Source organism: Mastacembelus armatus, chromosome 3 (genome assembly GCF_900324485.2).
Source record: "Mastacembelus armatus chromosome 3, fMasArm1.2, whole genome shotgun sequence".
In the NCBI taxonomy this organism is placed as follows: Eukaryota; Metazoa; Chordata; class Actinopteri; order Synbranchiformes; family Mastacembelidae; genus Mastacembelus; species Mastacembelus armatus.
Window position 1 is genome coordinate 27,768,522 of NC_046635.1, and position 14,962 is coordinate 27,783,483.

General features: G+C 42.5%; 2 protein-coding genes across 4 annotated transcripts; one reads left to right on the forward strand and one right to left on the reverse strand.

Annotated features, from left to right (window-relative positions):
- Positions 1-7,344, forward strand: lmnl3 (lamin L3). 3 transcript variants are annotated; one of them, XM_026294334.1, is made up of 12 exons: positions 1-392; positions 1,120-1,276; positions 1,708-1,833; positions 1,987-2,157; positions 2,236-2,361; positions 3,458-3,678; positions 3,812-4,031; positions 4,459-4,566; positions 4,683-4,799; positions 4,978-5,088; positions 5,184-5,252; positions 6,994-7,344. In XM_026294334.1, the coding sequence occupies exons 1-11, from the start codon at positions 1-3 to the stop codon at positions 5,220-5,222; spliced, it is 1,788 nt and encodes a 595-aa protein (XP_026150119.1). In that variant the 3' UTR covers positions 5,223-5,252; positions 6,994-7,344. The 3 variants fall into 3 exon arrangements, with proteins under 3 accessions (XP_026150119.1, XP_026150120.1, XP_026150121.1); XM_026294335.1 differs by having other exon boundaries at positions 5,184-5,248; XM_026294336.1 differs by lacking the exon at positions 5,184-5,252.
- Positions 7,345-8,044: 700 nt separating this feature from the next.
- LOC113122781 (E3 ubiquitin-protein ligase MARCH3) lies at positions 8,045-13,370 on the reverse strand. Its single transcript, XM_026294339.1, has 5 exons — positions 13,243-13,370; positions 11,556-11,755; positions 11,026-11,230; positions 9,343-9,549; positions 8,045-9,077 (listed from the first exon to the last, which is right to left on the reverse strand). Exons 2-5 carry the CDS (start codon positions 11,735-11,737, stop codon positions 8,919-8,921), a joined length of 753 nt encoding a protein of 250 aa, XP_026150124.1. The 5' UTR covers positions 11,738-11,755; positions 13,243-13,370; the 3' UTR covers positions 8,045-8,918.
- Between the last annotated feature and the right edge of the window lie 1,592 nt (positions 13,371-14,962).

Genomic DNA, 14,962 nt, shown 5'->3' on the forward strand with positions numbered 1-14,962 from the left:
ATGGCCTCTGCCACCTCCACCCCCGCCACGTCCAGCAGCCGCTCCAGCCGCTCCGCTACGCGCCGCAGCGCAGCCCCTGGCCTGGCCACATCCAGCACCAGCCCGACCTGCCTGTCCCGCATCCAGGAGAAGGATGAGCTCCGACACCTCAACGACCGCCTGGCTAATTACATCCAGCGGGTCCAGGAGCTGGAAAGCGAAAGGTCTTCCATGCTGATTCTGCTGGAGGAGAAGGATGAATCGAAAAGCCGGGAGATGGGCAATGTGCGGCGGCTGTACGAGGAGGAGCTGGCCGATGTCAGAAAGTCCCTGGACGACCTCGCCGGAGAAAGGGCCCGTCTGCAGATCGATTATGGAAATATCTGCGAGGACTACAGGAAACTTCAGGCCAGGTAGTAACGTTGGATTTAGCATTTAACCAGATCCGAGCGCACAGGTGTCGCACTGGCTGTTACACCAGACTCCATTCAAAAATCGGCGAATTTAACGCAAATCTGTTGTGCGTTAGACGCTCACCCCGGAAGAAAACATAAGAAAACGTTTCTAAATATACCCCAGTGGTGATGTGTAATCCAGGATGCCTTCACTACACCAGGCTGCAGTTTTTCCAGTAATGTCTCTAAATGTAGGTGCTTCGCATAGCACCCCGCTGCTCTCTCTTGTGAGATGTGGACTTGTTTAGTAAGTTCATTGAGCTTTGATCCCCAATAAACTTCATTATTTTATGGGGTGAGGTTATATCCACGTTGGGAAGCAAGGCCACAAACTGTAAACTGAGGTTGGTTTAAAACATTGGGCCCCTTACAGCAGATGTTTTGTTGTACAGTATTCTATAGTACTGTGAATATTATTCTCTATAGAATAATAAAACTAATAATCACACTTCCTTGCAGCTCAGATTTAAGAAGTGAGGTTGATGTGGATTTCTAGATCAGAGGAGGTTTGGCTTTAGTAGGTTTGTAACAGAATCCTAAACTGAGAGGACGACCAGCTGTGTGCTACCATGTATAAATGCTGGTGACTAAGGCAGCATTGAAGATGCACATACTTAAATGAAGTTTGGTATAAGAGAAAACCTTGACTTCTGTAGCTCATGTTTATGCTGATCTCCCTGTTCAGGAACCAGAAGAAGGAGAATGACCTGACAAATGTGTTGACCCAGTTGAGAAACGTTGAAGCGGCCCTGAGCTCCAAGGATGCTGAACACACAAAGCTGCTCTCCTCCAACAGGAGGCTCACTGATGACTTCACAGACCTGCAGGGCCAGATGGAAAACGTATGCACTAGATTGACTTATTCTAGGGTTTACTGCTGTGTGCAGAGCTAACAGGAGATGTAATGATGGACTGTCTATGCGCTACATGTTTGATGTTCCCTAGAGGCCCTGAAGCCCTTAGGAAAGTGGAAGCAGTTTCAGTTGCTAACCACATTGGCATTACTGTTTTGTGTAAACTGTAAAAAATTAAAGTAATACTAACTTGTATTTTTCACAACCGTAGTATGGAGAGTACTGTAATACTTCAGGTATTGACTAAAACCAAACATACCAAGAGCTGGACAGTTGTTTTCTCTCTTAAGGTGTGAAGTGAAAGAAAGAGCAGAGATGAAGCCAGTGGTCTTACAGATCCAGTGTCCTGGCTGAGCTAATGAATCTAGATTGCACTGGATGTTGGTGTACAGTTCAGTGGGTTTTGTGTGCATCACCAGGTAGAGTGTGTGCTGGCAGATACCAAGAACCAGCTGAGCAACGAGATCCTGAGGAGGGTGGACATGGAGAATCAGGTGCAAACACTCAAAGAACAGCTGCAACTGCAGAAGAACATCAGTGAGCAGGTAATTCACACGTCAGTGCATGAGATTTGGCTGTAAGTTACTAACCTTCACCTCAACACATTTCTGAGTTGAACCAGTTATTGTCTTGAGAGTTGTTTAATTTTTTTGTCTTCAGACTGAGACCTGCTCATCTTGGTTATTTTTTTGTTGTAGGAGATCCTGGAGATCCGAAGCAGACACGAGAGCCGTCTAGTGGAGGTGGATTCAGGACGACGGAGAGAGTTTGAGAGTAAACTGGCGGAGGCGATGCAGCAGCTCCGCCAGGACCACGAGTCTCAGCTGCAGCAGTACAAAGAAGAGATCGACAGGACGTTCAGTTCAAAGGTACAAACGCAGAACCTTTCAGGGTCCTTGTTAATTTCTTAAAATTTCAGTTCACATCGGCTTCTTTCTGTTCTACAGTTACAGAATGCTCAACAAGCTGCGTTGGAGAAAAACAACGCTGCCTCGGCCACCAAAGATGAACTGGAATCCACCAAGCTGAGAGTGGAAACACTCAGCTCCCAGCTCCAGCAGTACCAGAAAGATGTAAGTTCAGTGTTGTGCAAGTGGAGACGCTTTTATTTGAAAGCTCCTCTGACTGATCTGTGCTGGGGAATGGAAGTAAAATAACAAGCACTGTAGCAAATGAATAGTTATTCTGCAGCAAAGCTCATTTCTTCAGCTCTGCAACAGGTACAAAGTCAATTGTACTGAATATGACAACACAAGGGACAAATGCTAAAACATGGGTAATAGCAGCCTAACGCTGGCTGTTCTTCCTGATCTGTTTGCTTGACAGTGAGTGAGCAGGAGAAATGTTGATGCGAAATTGCTGAAACTATTTTATTTTTGACATTTCTTACAGGAATTGTTCAGTATTGTGGAAATTCTACTTCTGTACTTTCTTGCTGAGAATTAGCACAACAGATTTATAGCTGCAGGCAACAGCTGCTCAGCTTTGCAAAACAAACAGAAACATGAGTGATAGCTACCATGTCTATGTCCAAAGATGGGAAAATCCTCCTGTCAACTCCAGCAGATATCACCAATAGAAATTTGTGTGGATTAAACAAGTTAGTTACACAAACAGTGTGTATAAATGGCATGTTGTGCTTTTAGGAAGAGTTGCTATGTGACTGTTTCTTTGAGCCTTTCTGGTTGTAGCTATTGTACCAACACAGGAAATTGTTGGTTAATTAGTGAGCATCAGAGGCAGCCAAGCTCACTGTTCTCCTGTTTCCGGTCCTTAGTGCAAAGCTGCTGCCACCAGGTTCACTTTGACAGATGCTGGTGAAAAGTGAATAACAAAAACAGCTCAATGCTATGTTTCAGTTGTGTTCTGCTGAGATGTAGTTTCTCCAGACACTTTCTGGGATTATTAGGAGTTTCCATTATTCCCAAATGGAATGATTGGACGAATATAAAAACACTCTGGCCTGATCTCATGTCATAGCCCAGTATTACAATGGGAGCTATTAACTTGATATGGGTGAAGCAGCTTTAACAGTGAGTTTAAATCTGGTTGTGGAGGTTTGGGCTGTCTGAGATTTTTGTTTTTTCACTTTCGGAAGCTGCTTTTTCTTTTGTAAGAACGTCTACCTTTTGTTGTTACATCTTGTCTGTTATTTATCATCTCTGTCAGAAAATGGTTCTGGAGAGCCGCTATCAGGAGCTGGAGAGGACGGTGGACAGGGAGCGGGAGATTTGGCAGCATAAACTCGGTCAGAAGGAGCAGGAGCTGCTGAACATGAGAAGCCAGATGTACAGCCAACTGGAAGACTACGAAAACCTGTTGGACATCAAGCTAGCTCTGGACATGGAGATCAATGCCTACAGGAAGATGTTGGAGGTGGAGGAACAGAGGTATAACTGTATTTGGTGTAAATCATTCAACAACTGAGCAAGGCATTATCTATTTTTGCTGGTTGCTCTTCCAAATGGGAAACTCATCACTGATTATTTTTGTAATCTGAATAAATGGTCATTCTCCTCTCAGATTGCAGCTGTCCCCCAGCCCCTCCCAGCGTTCAACCATACCTCGAACACACGAGCACAGCAGCCGCAAACTCAGAGGGAAGAAACGCAAACACGAGGGGGCCTCCAGTAGCTCGCCCGCCTATAAAATGTCCAGTCGCTCCACGGAGCACGGTGCTGTGAGCGTGGCGGAGGTCGACATAGACGGAAAATATATCAGACTGAAAAACAACTCGGAAACAGTAAGGCTGTAATACAGATGCATAACGGGTTTATCTATAGGTGTGTTCTCGTTTGTACCTTCAGTATTTTGATGAACTGGCACAGTGGTGCAGGGTAAATTACACTTTCATGCAATTACTGTTGCACAGACAGAAGAGTTGAGTTTGAAAGAAACTGCAGTGCACTCTTACTCGTCTTTGCTTTATTTGTTTGGTCAGACTAGGTTAGCTGACAGTTATGTTTCATATTGTGTTCCTGGACTAAATCTGACAATATGTCCTTTTTTTTTCTACTCAACCCTATAATCAGATCTAAATTTTGGCACTAGAAACTCAATTTACTTATTTGTAACACAGCTTCTTCTTTCTCTGATCAGCACGAAGTGCAGCATTTTATATATATATATATATTTTTTTTTTTTTTTTCTTCTTATTTTTGCATTTCCAGGAGCAGCCACTGGGTGGTTGGGTTGTTAAGAGGTTATTCTCAGACAGTGGAGACATCTCTTTCCACCTCCCGTCCTCCTGTGTCCTGGCTGGTGGGAAGACACTCACAGTGAGTCATCGTTAGGATTCATGTTTAACTGTATTTCCCTGAGTCAGTGTTAGTCTGCAGATGGGGGGTCAAAGACAGACACACACTGTGCTCAGCTGTGTTCATGCTACTTTCAGATCTGGGCAGGAGGTGCAGAGGTGGAGGCTGATTCTGGGGACCTGGTTCTGCAGGGCCATAGGAGCTGGGGCCCCATCACTGACGTGAGGATAATCCTCCTCAATTCCAACCGTGAGGTATGTGAAGCAACACCCCAACAATGCACCTCTCTGCACTGAGCACATTTAGTCCAAACCCTCAGTCAAAGTCTACATATGACACTTCAGATGGAGTGGTGCTGGTTCAGGGCAGGACTTGTCGACTGTCTTGCAACACTGAATTTAACTCATTATAGGAGTCGTGATGTCTTTTCAGGAAATGGCTGAACGCAGGGTGTGTATGCAGGGCAGAGGTGGTGAGGAGACTGAACTGGATTTTGATGAAGAATATGTTGCAGGCAGTGACATCCAGGACTTTCGGAGACAGGTAAATACATTCTCACAGCGTAGAAGAGATGGTACAGATGCACAGATACTTGCCTTTGAAATTTGACCTTGCTCTTCTTTCTGCCTACACTGAAGCCAAAGAGAAAGAAGAAGAAGTGCTGCTCTGTGTCTTGAGTGCAGAGCAGACAATGTGCTATACAGTAGGTGAGGAGGGTGGTGCTGCCCACTGAGGCTTTTCCCTCTGCTTCTCCCTGCTGTGCTTGGCTCCGTGCACGGGTCACTAAATGCATGGCTGCTGGATTTGCTGCCTCCTTTATTTTTTTTGGCAGCAAACTAAATGTTAGTTTGAAGACCAGGGTCCAGTATAACAAAGCTCAGCTCAAGTTTAACTTAAACAGTTAGCTCAGTTAGATATGCAGCATCTTCCCTAGTTAAGGGAGCAGCCTTGTGTCAAGCCCAGAGAAACTGGTAACCACCAAATCCTGCTTCATGGTAGGGCTGTACGATAAATGTGCATGCACAATAATCACATTGCAGGACGTGCAACGTCTAGAAGGCATATTATGGCCTGAAACAAACCTCACATGAAGACACACATGGCAACAGTAGGCCCAACAGGTCTCACTGAATGTAGTCAGTGTGTGCTCCTACAGACTGGTGCAGGTGATCATGCTCACTCCACAGAGGAGACATCTCCCAGTTGAAGCACAGAACATTTCATTGGTTGTTTGGAGTGGAAGATAACTCAAACAAACGGAAGAGGTAAGCTTTCCCTGGTTGTTTAATGCTCGCTCCTTCTCCATGTGGAGTTCTCTGGTGACACACGGATAAATATAAACGCAGGAAACCATAGAATTAACGGCGTGGTCTTGCATAGCTCAAAGCATGTTTTCTTTTCAGGCTGTAATTTGGCTATTCAACACCACACGTCCTGCAATGTACAGTAAATCTTGGGCATGCACACATCACGATGATGCTGCTGAAACAATATATCATGCAGCCCTACTTTAAGGTGCAGGGCTTTGTTTTCTCAAATTCTGATTCAGTCTGTATTGCTGCTTTCCCATCAATCACTTTTCCATATTTTCTACTTTAATTTGATCTTAACATTTTGTGCTTCCTTCCCTCCTTAACCTTTTAAGTGCATTTCAGGGAAATCCATGTGTTAAATATTCACTAAGTAGCCCAACAGATGTTGTGGAATAAAGGTGCACATGAAGTAATAACTCATGCTCTTGAATTAATTATTGGGCTTAAACAAATGGAATATGAGAATAACAGAACAAGAGATGAGACGTCAAACAGATAAAATATATTTATAAAGTATATTTCTGCCCAGAGCTTTGTTTTGATATGGCATCGCATATGTGGTTATATTTTGGATATTGCCTGCTAAACCTCATGTTACCAAATTGTTAATCATTCAGTTGTTTGTGCACAAGTGAAGAGCATGGTTTAATTTATTCACACACATTAGTTTGTATTTCTTTTTTAGTTTTAGTCTGCCAACTACATTTTAATGTATGTTTTATAGGTACAAGTATGCAGCAGTGCCACATAACACAGGAAGACAACACAAAGCACAATGAATATAGTGAAACCAATAAAACTGAACTAGCATTATTTTTTTCCAGGTGACAACCTGAATACGACTTCTTAAAAGCTAGAATGCACTTTTGAGTTTGGTTTAACACATTGGTTTCAATCCTTCAAGTGAAAGGCAGAAATCAGAATCCACTGATTTGGACTTCTGTTTCCACACAATGACACCTTTTCGTTTTCTACTAGTAACGTCCTGCTCCAGACTCATGTCATACTTTCCCTTAACTGCATGTTCAGGGCTAACCAGACTCCTAGATGTAACCAGCATGACTGACTGCAGACTGTAATCTATTAAATGTAATAAGAAAGCTGTTCTTACTTTATCTTTGTCTGCCTTATTCAGGATCTGTCCAAGGAGGCTAGCTGTGCTGTCATGTGATTGCTTGTCCATCTTCTGCTGTCCTTCACATCCGCCTAGAAAACCTGGACCAGTTCTGACCTCTGCTGATCACTGCTTCCAGTGTTGACATACAACAAACTACACTCCGACAAACTAGAAAATAACATTGATGTTAGTTTGACTTTGAAGAGCTCAGATGCCTTACAGCACCAGAACCAACCTCAGTGTTCTTCGCCTGTTTCATCAGCCTAACAGCACAAGACAAAATAGAGCTTTGACTTGGTATGATCTCATTTAAATGTGTGTGTGTGACAGAAATATAGTTGTTGGCATAATAAAGTTTTCTAAATACAATTCAGTTAAACATTTGGGTTTATGTACAGACAGTTTGTTTGCAACAAATGCAGTTTTGTTCCAGCGCATGTTGAAACAGCACAAGTTAAAGGGGGAGGGGGGAATTTGGTCAACTACCTCACCCAATTTTTCCATTTTGCTTTAGTTGTGTGTAGCCATGCAGATAGTCCTGGTTGTATTTGCTCAATGGAGGTGAATTGAATTTCGTTTGTGGTGCTCACAGTACTGCAAACTCACAAAAATTAACATCGGCATTTCTCTGAATAATCCACAGAACATAAAATAGAAAAACAATCCAAGCATCTTATTGTGTGTGGTCACTTTGTGCATGAACACAGTGTAAAAGCCATGAAAGTGAAATATTACACAACTGTAGTAAAAAGTGACATCTCTGTAGATCACTGTTCTTATGTGTACTTTGGTTTTTAATGCTAAATATACTAGCATGCTGAACTAAGATGATGAAAATGGTAAATATACCTGCTAAACACCAGCATATCATCATTGTTCTCAGCATGGTGGTGTTTAATGTGAAGCTGCTCTACGTCCTTTTGCCACTTGACATTACATGACTTCATCAGAAAGATCAAAAATTAGCTGGGCTGTTCATTTACAGCCTCCATAGTTTGATTCCATAAATGAATATCTTATGTTACCTTCTATCATTTAGTAAAAAAAAAGGTACATGTGGCTCAAAACACAAATTCACTAAATCATATAATGCCATCTTTGGTGGACAACAGAAACAACAGGACATGGTGCATGTATGATCAAAGAATATCTCACCACAACCTTTTAAATATGTTTGTATAACTATGAATATATTGACATTCATTTGGCCAAAATGTTGTAATGTTAATTATATTAACAGGTAAATTGTACCTTCAACCTTTTAGTTCTAGTTCTTTAGAATGTATTTCTAATATAAACCAGAGGTCTGGATTATTGTTTTTGTTTTTGAGCACCACAAGAAAAATTCCTTTCATCTCCACTGTATTGGTGTGGAGACAGATCTCAGGACTAACATGGCTGCAAATAAAACCAAAGCTCCACATGGACAGATACCAGTGGGCCCATGAAAGAACGACTCAACCAATTGTAGATACCAGAACAGAAAAGTTGCGACAGGTTGTCATCCATTTGGTAATCTTGACGTAATTCCATGTGCAGGAAGTTAAATGGATTGTCAGATCAGTTCAGAACGTGTCATTGTCTTATTTTTCGAAAGTGATGACACTGATTCTGAGTGCAGGAAAATGAAAAACTGAATGAACATGCCCACGTTGGCAGAAAGACTCTTCTGTTTTGGAGGCTGTCATAAGAGCTCACTGTGGGACAGACTCAAGTGGTCTGAAATCTGAGATTTGCTCCTTTTAAGACATTGTTCCTGGCTCCCAGTTCCCCCCTGGAGTTTGTTAGGAAGAAGTTTACAGAAGCTGATGTGAAAGTCCTTCACCTCAGACATTTCCAACCATGGCATCAGCTCTGCTTTTGTGTCAGGATGAGGACATGTGCTGAGCTTAATTTCCATCATGCCATATATTTAAGGTACGTTCAGTGTTGTTGAATGTAGTCTACACTATAGTCTCTTTGTTGGTAGTTTTGCAGAGGTTGTTTATGGGTAGGGTCTGTTGGTTTTGTGTGATGTAGCCAGGCAAGGGAATCTGCAGTCGCACTCTCTGATCAGTCTTCTTCCATGTCCTGAACAGATGAACATGATAGCGCACAGACACCTGAGAAACACAATACATTTCAGTACCAAAGCTTTTTCCATAGGTCATGACTAGGAGATGTAGTTCAAAGACTGAAAAAAGCTAGGAAAATCCTGTGTGTCCCAGGTCCAGGATTAACTTTAGTGCTAAAGAGTCAAGCCGCCATTGACGTCCCCTCATAGAGATGAACCCACAAAGAATTACCACCATCCACACAATACATTTTCATATCTTCCAGCTGAATGTTTGGGTTTTTGACACAAAGATGTATAGACCTTGAACATACCACGGTCCAGAAGATGTATATGGTAAACAGTGCCACTGTGAGGACAAGGAGACCCAGAGCTTCCATGCCATTGGTGTAGTAGAGGTCCATGGCCCCCTGAACACACAGCCATCCTGACAGGCTGGCCAGTGGTGTGATGAACAGGAAACACACTGCGTCACCACACAGTGTCCTCCTCTGCTGCTGCAGCAATGGAGAACACAACCACTGTGGAGAAGGGTGGAGGCTGATTAAGCATACATTACAAAGGACCTGGCCAAGCCAAGATCATGATGGTGAGCATAGTGTGGGCGGAGCTAAATGACAGAAGTATGGACATGTACAGAAACACCTGGGGTGGAAAATATAGTACTTGGTTAGAGGATGGTGCTAAATGCTTGGATGCTTTGAAACGAGGTAGCAGGTAGCAGCAATGGTATAGCAGTAATCGCAGTTTGGCCCAAAGACTGAAAACATAGAAATTAGCTGAACTATGGGACTGATATATTTTCCACTCACTGTTAATGTTTTCTGAAGATGCAAACTTTATTATTTTTTAAAGTTTTTATTAACATTATTACATCTTGTAAACAGGGTAATTGGCCTTTGATTTTAGGAATTTTTAAGATTCTGATTTTTAGCATTATTATTTTTCATCAAGGTCTCTCCATAATATTGTTAGATAAGATTCAAAAATAGCTTCAGGTCCTGCACACTGTTGTTTTCAGTCAGTGGCTAATTAGACTTGTGCTCAGGTCTGAGGCGAGTGGAAGTGAGGTCACCAGATTGAAGTATTATTAATAATGATAAAGGTCTGGCCAAACAATTGCAACAAAACTACCAAGAGGGAGAGGCAGATGTAGACCAAGAGGACTTCTCCTTACCCAAAAGAAGAGCCTGCTATTCACACAGAAATGACTAAACATCCACATGTTCTCAGAACCGACAAACTGAAATGTATTGCATTACTAATGTAAAGTATTTTGTTGTGTTTTTTTGTACAACACTGGCAGCTGTGTTAATGTGTATGTATGCACATGTCCAGCTTTGCCTGACAGCAGGTTTATATTGTTAACTGTGTAGCTTAACATGGCACAGCACATGATTCTTAATCAGCAGATTACCAGCAGGCCACACAGGCAACAGGGACAGCAGGATGATGAGGAGGCCACTAATATCTTCTCCTGAACTGTCCTGTACAGAGCAGCCAGGGAAGGAAACACCATCTAATCTGGTTCTCAGGCTAAGTGGCTTTATGGGTACAAGCAGCCTGGCTATCAGCAGCAGGTCCTCCAATGTGAAGGCAGAAGCTCCTCCCACTGACTGTGACATCTGCTGTCTCATTGAGAAAAAAGAACAGGCCAAATGGATGTGCAGGTGATGCTGTTTGTCACCAATTTCACTTTCACAGTCACTAAAGCTCAAAATATTAGGAATCATTTAGCATGTTTGCACTTACTTTGGTATATTCTTATGTATATATATTATATTTTGTTATAATATACACGTTTACACACAGCAGTGTGGTGATGTATCTCTGTCCAAGATTCACAAATAAAGCACCGTCTGTTATGCTCACTAATTAACATGTCATATCTAGTTTCATCTGTACACACTTTTATATGGAGCGACATAGAACAATAGTGTATCAGTCCACATGTTCTATACAGTGATTTGACCATGATGTGTATTGCAAGGACCTACCTCAGTGAGAGGTTTCGGGAGGCGTTCCAGTGTGAACTGGTGGTTGCAGAGTTCACAGTGGCTGCTGTTGGAGGCGGTCAGCCAGTGCTCCAGACAGGCCCGGTGCACCATAGCCAGGCTACCGGAGCACTTGCAGGGGGACAGCAGCTCCCCCGAGACCCTGCCTTCATGGCAGATCCTGCAGAATAGCTCCTCACTGCACAGACTTGCACAAAGCAACAACTATGAGGATGTTTTCTGTATTAGCCTTACTAGTGTTATAGTGATTGAAGGCTTCACAAATAATGTTACACCATTGACCAAAGAGAAACACTACAGGCCTCTAATCTAGTAAGAGCTTAGTACTAATGTACTGTCAGAGGCCCATTAGTGAGGGTGGCAAAAGTGCTTGAGGTATAAACAGGTTCATTTAGATGTGGTTGACCAAACTTGTTTCCATCAAAATGAAACCCTTAAGATAGAAAACTATCCCAAATGTGTTTTATGTAAGGATGCATCAACAGGAGTGATCTATGTACATGTTGTGTTACCTGTCAGTGCCTGCTGCTGCTTCAGATGGTCTGTTTGTGTGATAATGTGGTACTTCTTGATTGCAGATCGGGAGTTCCTCCTCAAGTCCACGTTCAGGAATGAACTTGACCTCCCCCATGGAGCTCAACACCCATGGACCCAGGGATTCCTCTGCTGTCATGCCTAATGTATGAGGGGCCATTCACTTATGTCATCACACCTGCCGAACACAGGGAGGAAGACAGGTAGGAGGTATGTCAATTCACTGACATTATTTCTCTGTCCATTATCACCTGTTATGGCCTATTGTTATATTAACAACACTTATTTTTATAAGATGTTTCATACACAGAGGCAGTACTTTATATAACACAAGAAAGAAAACATAAGAAAAACAGCAAAATAAGAGAAGATAAATAAATAGCAGTGTGTTTTTTGCTAAATGAATGTCAAAAATAGATTTTACAACCAAAAATGGGAACTAGAAAGTAACAGAATGTAAAAGCCACAATTCATGACCAAAACTGCTCCATGCCCAATATCCAAAACAGACATAGGACCTTTTCTCCATTACATAATGACTGACGCTACTCTTGCTATAGTAATTCCAAACTCTGGACTGTGTAGCTGTGAGGAATAAGTTATTAATATTTTCTGATGTGTGGACCTGTTTTCCTCCCATGTTTTCAATTATGTGCACAGTGTGTGTGTGTTCTGTGGAGCTGGAGCCTTGGCATAGGCCTCTGTACATGTGTATCGCACAACATCATTACTGTTATTTACCAAGAAACAGTAACATGTAACTCACACTGGGTGTGACTCCATTTAAAACCACAAACTGCTGTTTTTATATTCATTTTAAGGAAATTTCTGTTCAATGAAAACTAACCAGAACTGTAGCATCTGGTGCCAGTCGTGCAACTGAATCCCTACAGCTGTAGTATAATCAATATTTTAGAGTGACACTTGATTCAGTTACACTGTGTAATGGCTAATGTGTCATTCTAAGTGATGAACATAGAGGATTCTGTAGCTTTTGCAGGTCATTATTTTGACACGCACCTTTTTTCTGTCTGGTTCAGACTGACTCCTCTCATCACCTTTATTTCACTGAAACCAACTCTACCAGAAACAAGCATCTGAAAGACAATCCACTGTCTTTAAGTAGGTTTTAAGTAAATCTGTTCATGCACATCTTTACTGTTTCACTCTCACTGCTCTCATCAGCTGTTGTTTTTAAACCACCAACAGACAATGGTAGCAACTTTCTAGTAAACATAATGAACCCTGTTAAAGCTAAAGAGCAGATATGTCCCTCAGGAGTTGGGGGAGGCCAAGCGAGAACTAAAAGCAAGTGACTATTGGACTTGCATTTATCGCTTGGACACAAACATCACTCTACATGAATGATCATGCAGCTCTTTGTGTGCTGTAAATAGCAATTATAGCAATTATTTGCTAGAAACATTTAAGCGTAACTCTACAAAGGGATAATGATGACATCCTTGGTCATTATCCCTATTATCAGTCCGTTTATTACCACTCATTATCGCTCCATTTATGACATCCTGCTGTTGATCACAAAAACACAACCAGTGCACATAAAGCGACACAAAATAAATAGCAGAGCCAATGATACATACAATAGGACAGCAAGTAAACAGGTTTTGGAAAAAGTAAAAAGGTGATTCTTAACAGAAGTCTTACCACCAGCTTGATATCCACAAACACTGTGTACTTCCAACCAGTCATCCCCTTCCCTCTGTGTTTATCAGAGAAAGTCTGTGTGTGGAAGCTTCTCCTCCAAAAGCCTGCCAGCAGATTAGCGTGGTGGACAGACGGCAGTGAGAATAGTGAGGGATTAGACAGAGGGAAAGTAAGGGCCAGTCAGGACAAATAGAAATCACATCAGAGTGAGATACACCAAGCAGGACCACCACCTCAACATATCCCCCTTAATCCTGTTAGGGGGCTACCAGAGCAAGCCTTTTACTGGCCTCCCAGCTCTGATGGAAATGTGAGTTGGTGCAGGTTGGGGCTGCTACCATGGATGAGGAGGGACATGAGGCTGTGTTGTTGTTCTCTTTGGTTTTGAAAGTGTGTCAGTGGAGAGGAGAAATCATTATTGTCTTATTTATACACTATGTGTATATGTGTTTGTGAATCAAAGCTGACATTGAGCAAGAGGCAGGGTCCACCCTGGACAAATCACCAGTCTATCACATTGCTGATACAAAGAGACACCTACAGGAAATTCAGTGTCCCCAATTAACCCAAACTGTATGTGTTTGAATTACAGGAGGAGAAAACCCACACAGACACAGGAAGAACCTGCAAACTCCACACTGAAAGGGTGCAAACCCAGAACCTTTTTACAATGAGGTAACAGTCCTAACCACTGCCCCACCATGCCACCCTTATGGTGTAAAATAACTTTGGATTTTACACATGTTCTACTGGATATGAACTGTTTTGGGTTGAGTCCACTGACCAACATATTTGGCTGTGTGGGAGTTGTAGCGTTGAGGAACACAGGTTGTGTCCTGTATATTGGGGAAAAGAGAAGGACTTTATCTGCTGGCATAGTGCCAGTTCTTCTCCTTCTCTCTGTTTTCCTTCTAATCCTTTCTGTTATTCAGCAGGCGGCTCCTGACAAAGTGCAGGGGGAAGGCACATCATTGGGAATTCCTTCATGAACAGACAGAGGTTGGAGAAATCCCTTGGTGGCAGTTGGACAGCAGTCCACAAGAGCCTCAGACGTTTTGGATATAAACATCTATACACAGGGCCCCATCACACTATGTTGGAGAAAAGCAACTTCCTGTCCTCTCTGTTGCTGGCACTGGGTGAGGGCCTGTTGGACACTCCTTCTGGCTGAAGGTCTGGATCGGCCAATGTGGTGTCTGGGCTTTAGTCAAGGTCTATTTGCAATCAACAGAACTTTCAACCCCCCTCTTCATTGTGCATTGTGTTAGATGGGATTGGGGCCCTTTCTAATCCTGCTCAGGGCAGGAGCGAGGGGCCACTCTCCAGTCTATTGATTATTCGCTTCATCACGTCTCATAACAGCCATTAAAAGATGGTAATCCAGCATGTGCCTCCGTCTGGGTCGATAGCAGACAAAAGCACTATAGGAGTCTGTCTGGACATGAACTCACACGTGCTTTATGTGCTACCTGTATGCCGTCATCATTATGTTAATACTGCACCACCTGTTCTGAGGAGATACAAGTAAAGGGGTTGGTACACTTCAAATTAGAGAACTTGTATGATAGAACTTCAGGGTTATGCTGAGTTGCCATGTTTGCATGTTGCTGAAAAAGGTGGATATTTGACACAGAGTGAAAGAACAAGATAAGCAGTAATATAAAAACTCTCAAATTGTACTTCATATTTTCATGCTAGCAAGCCCAGGCAGCTGAAACTC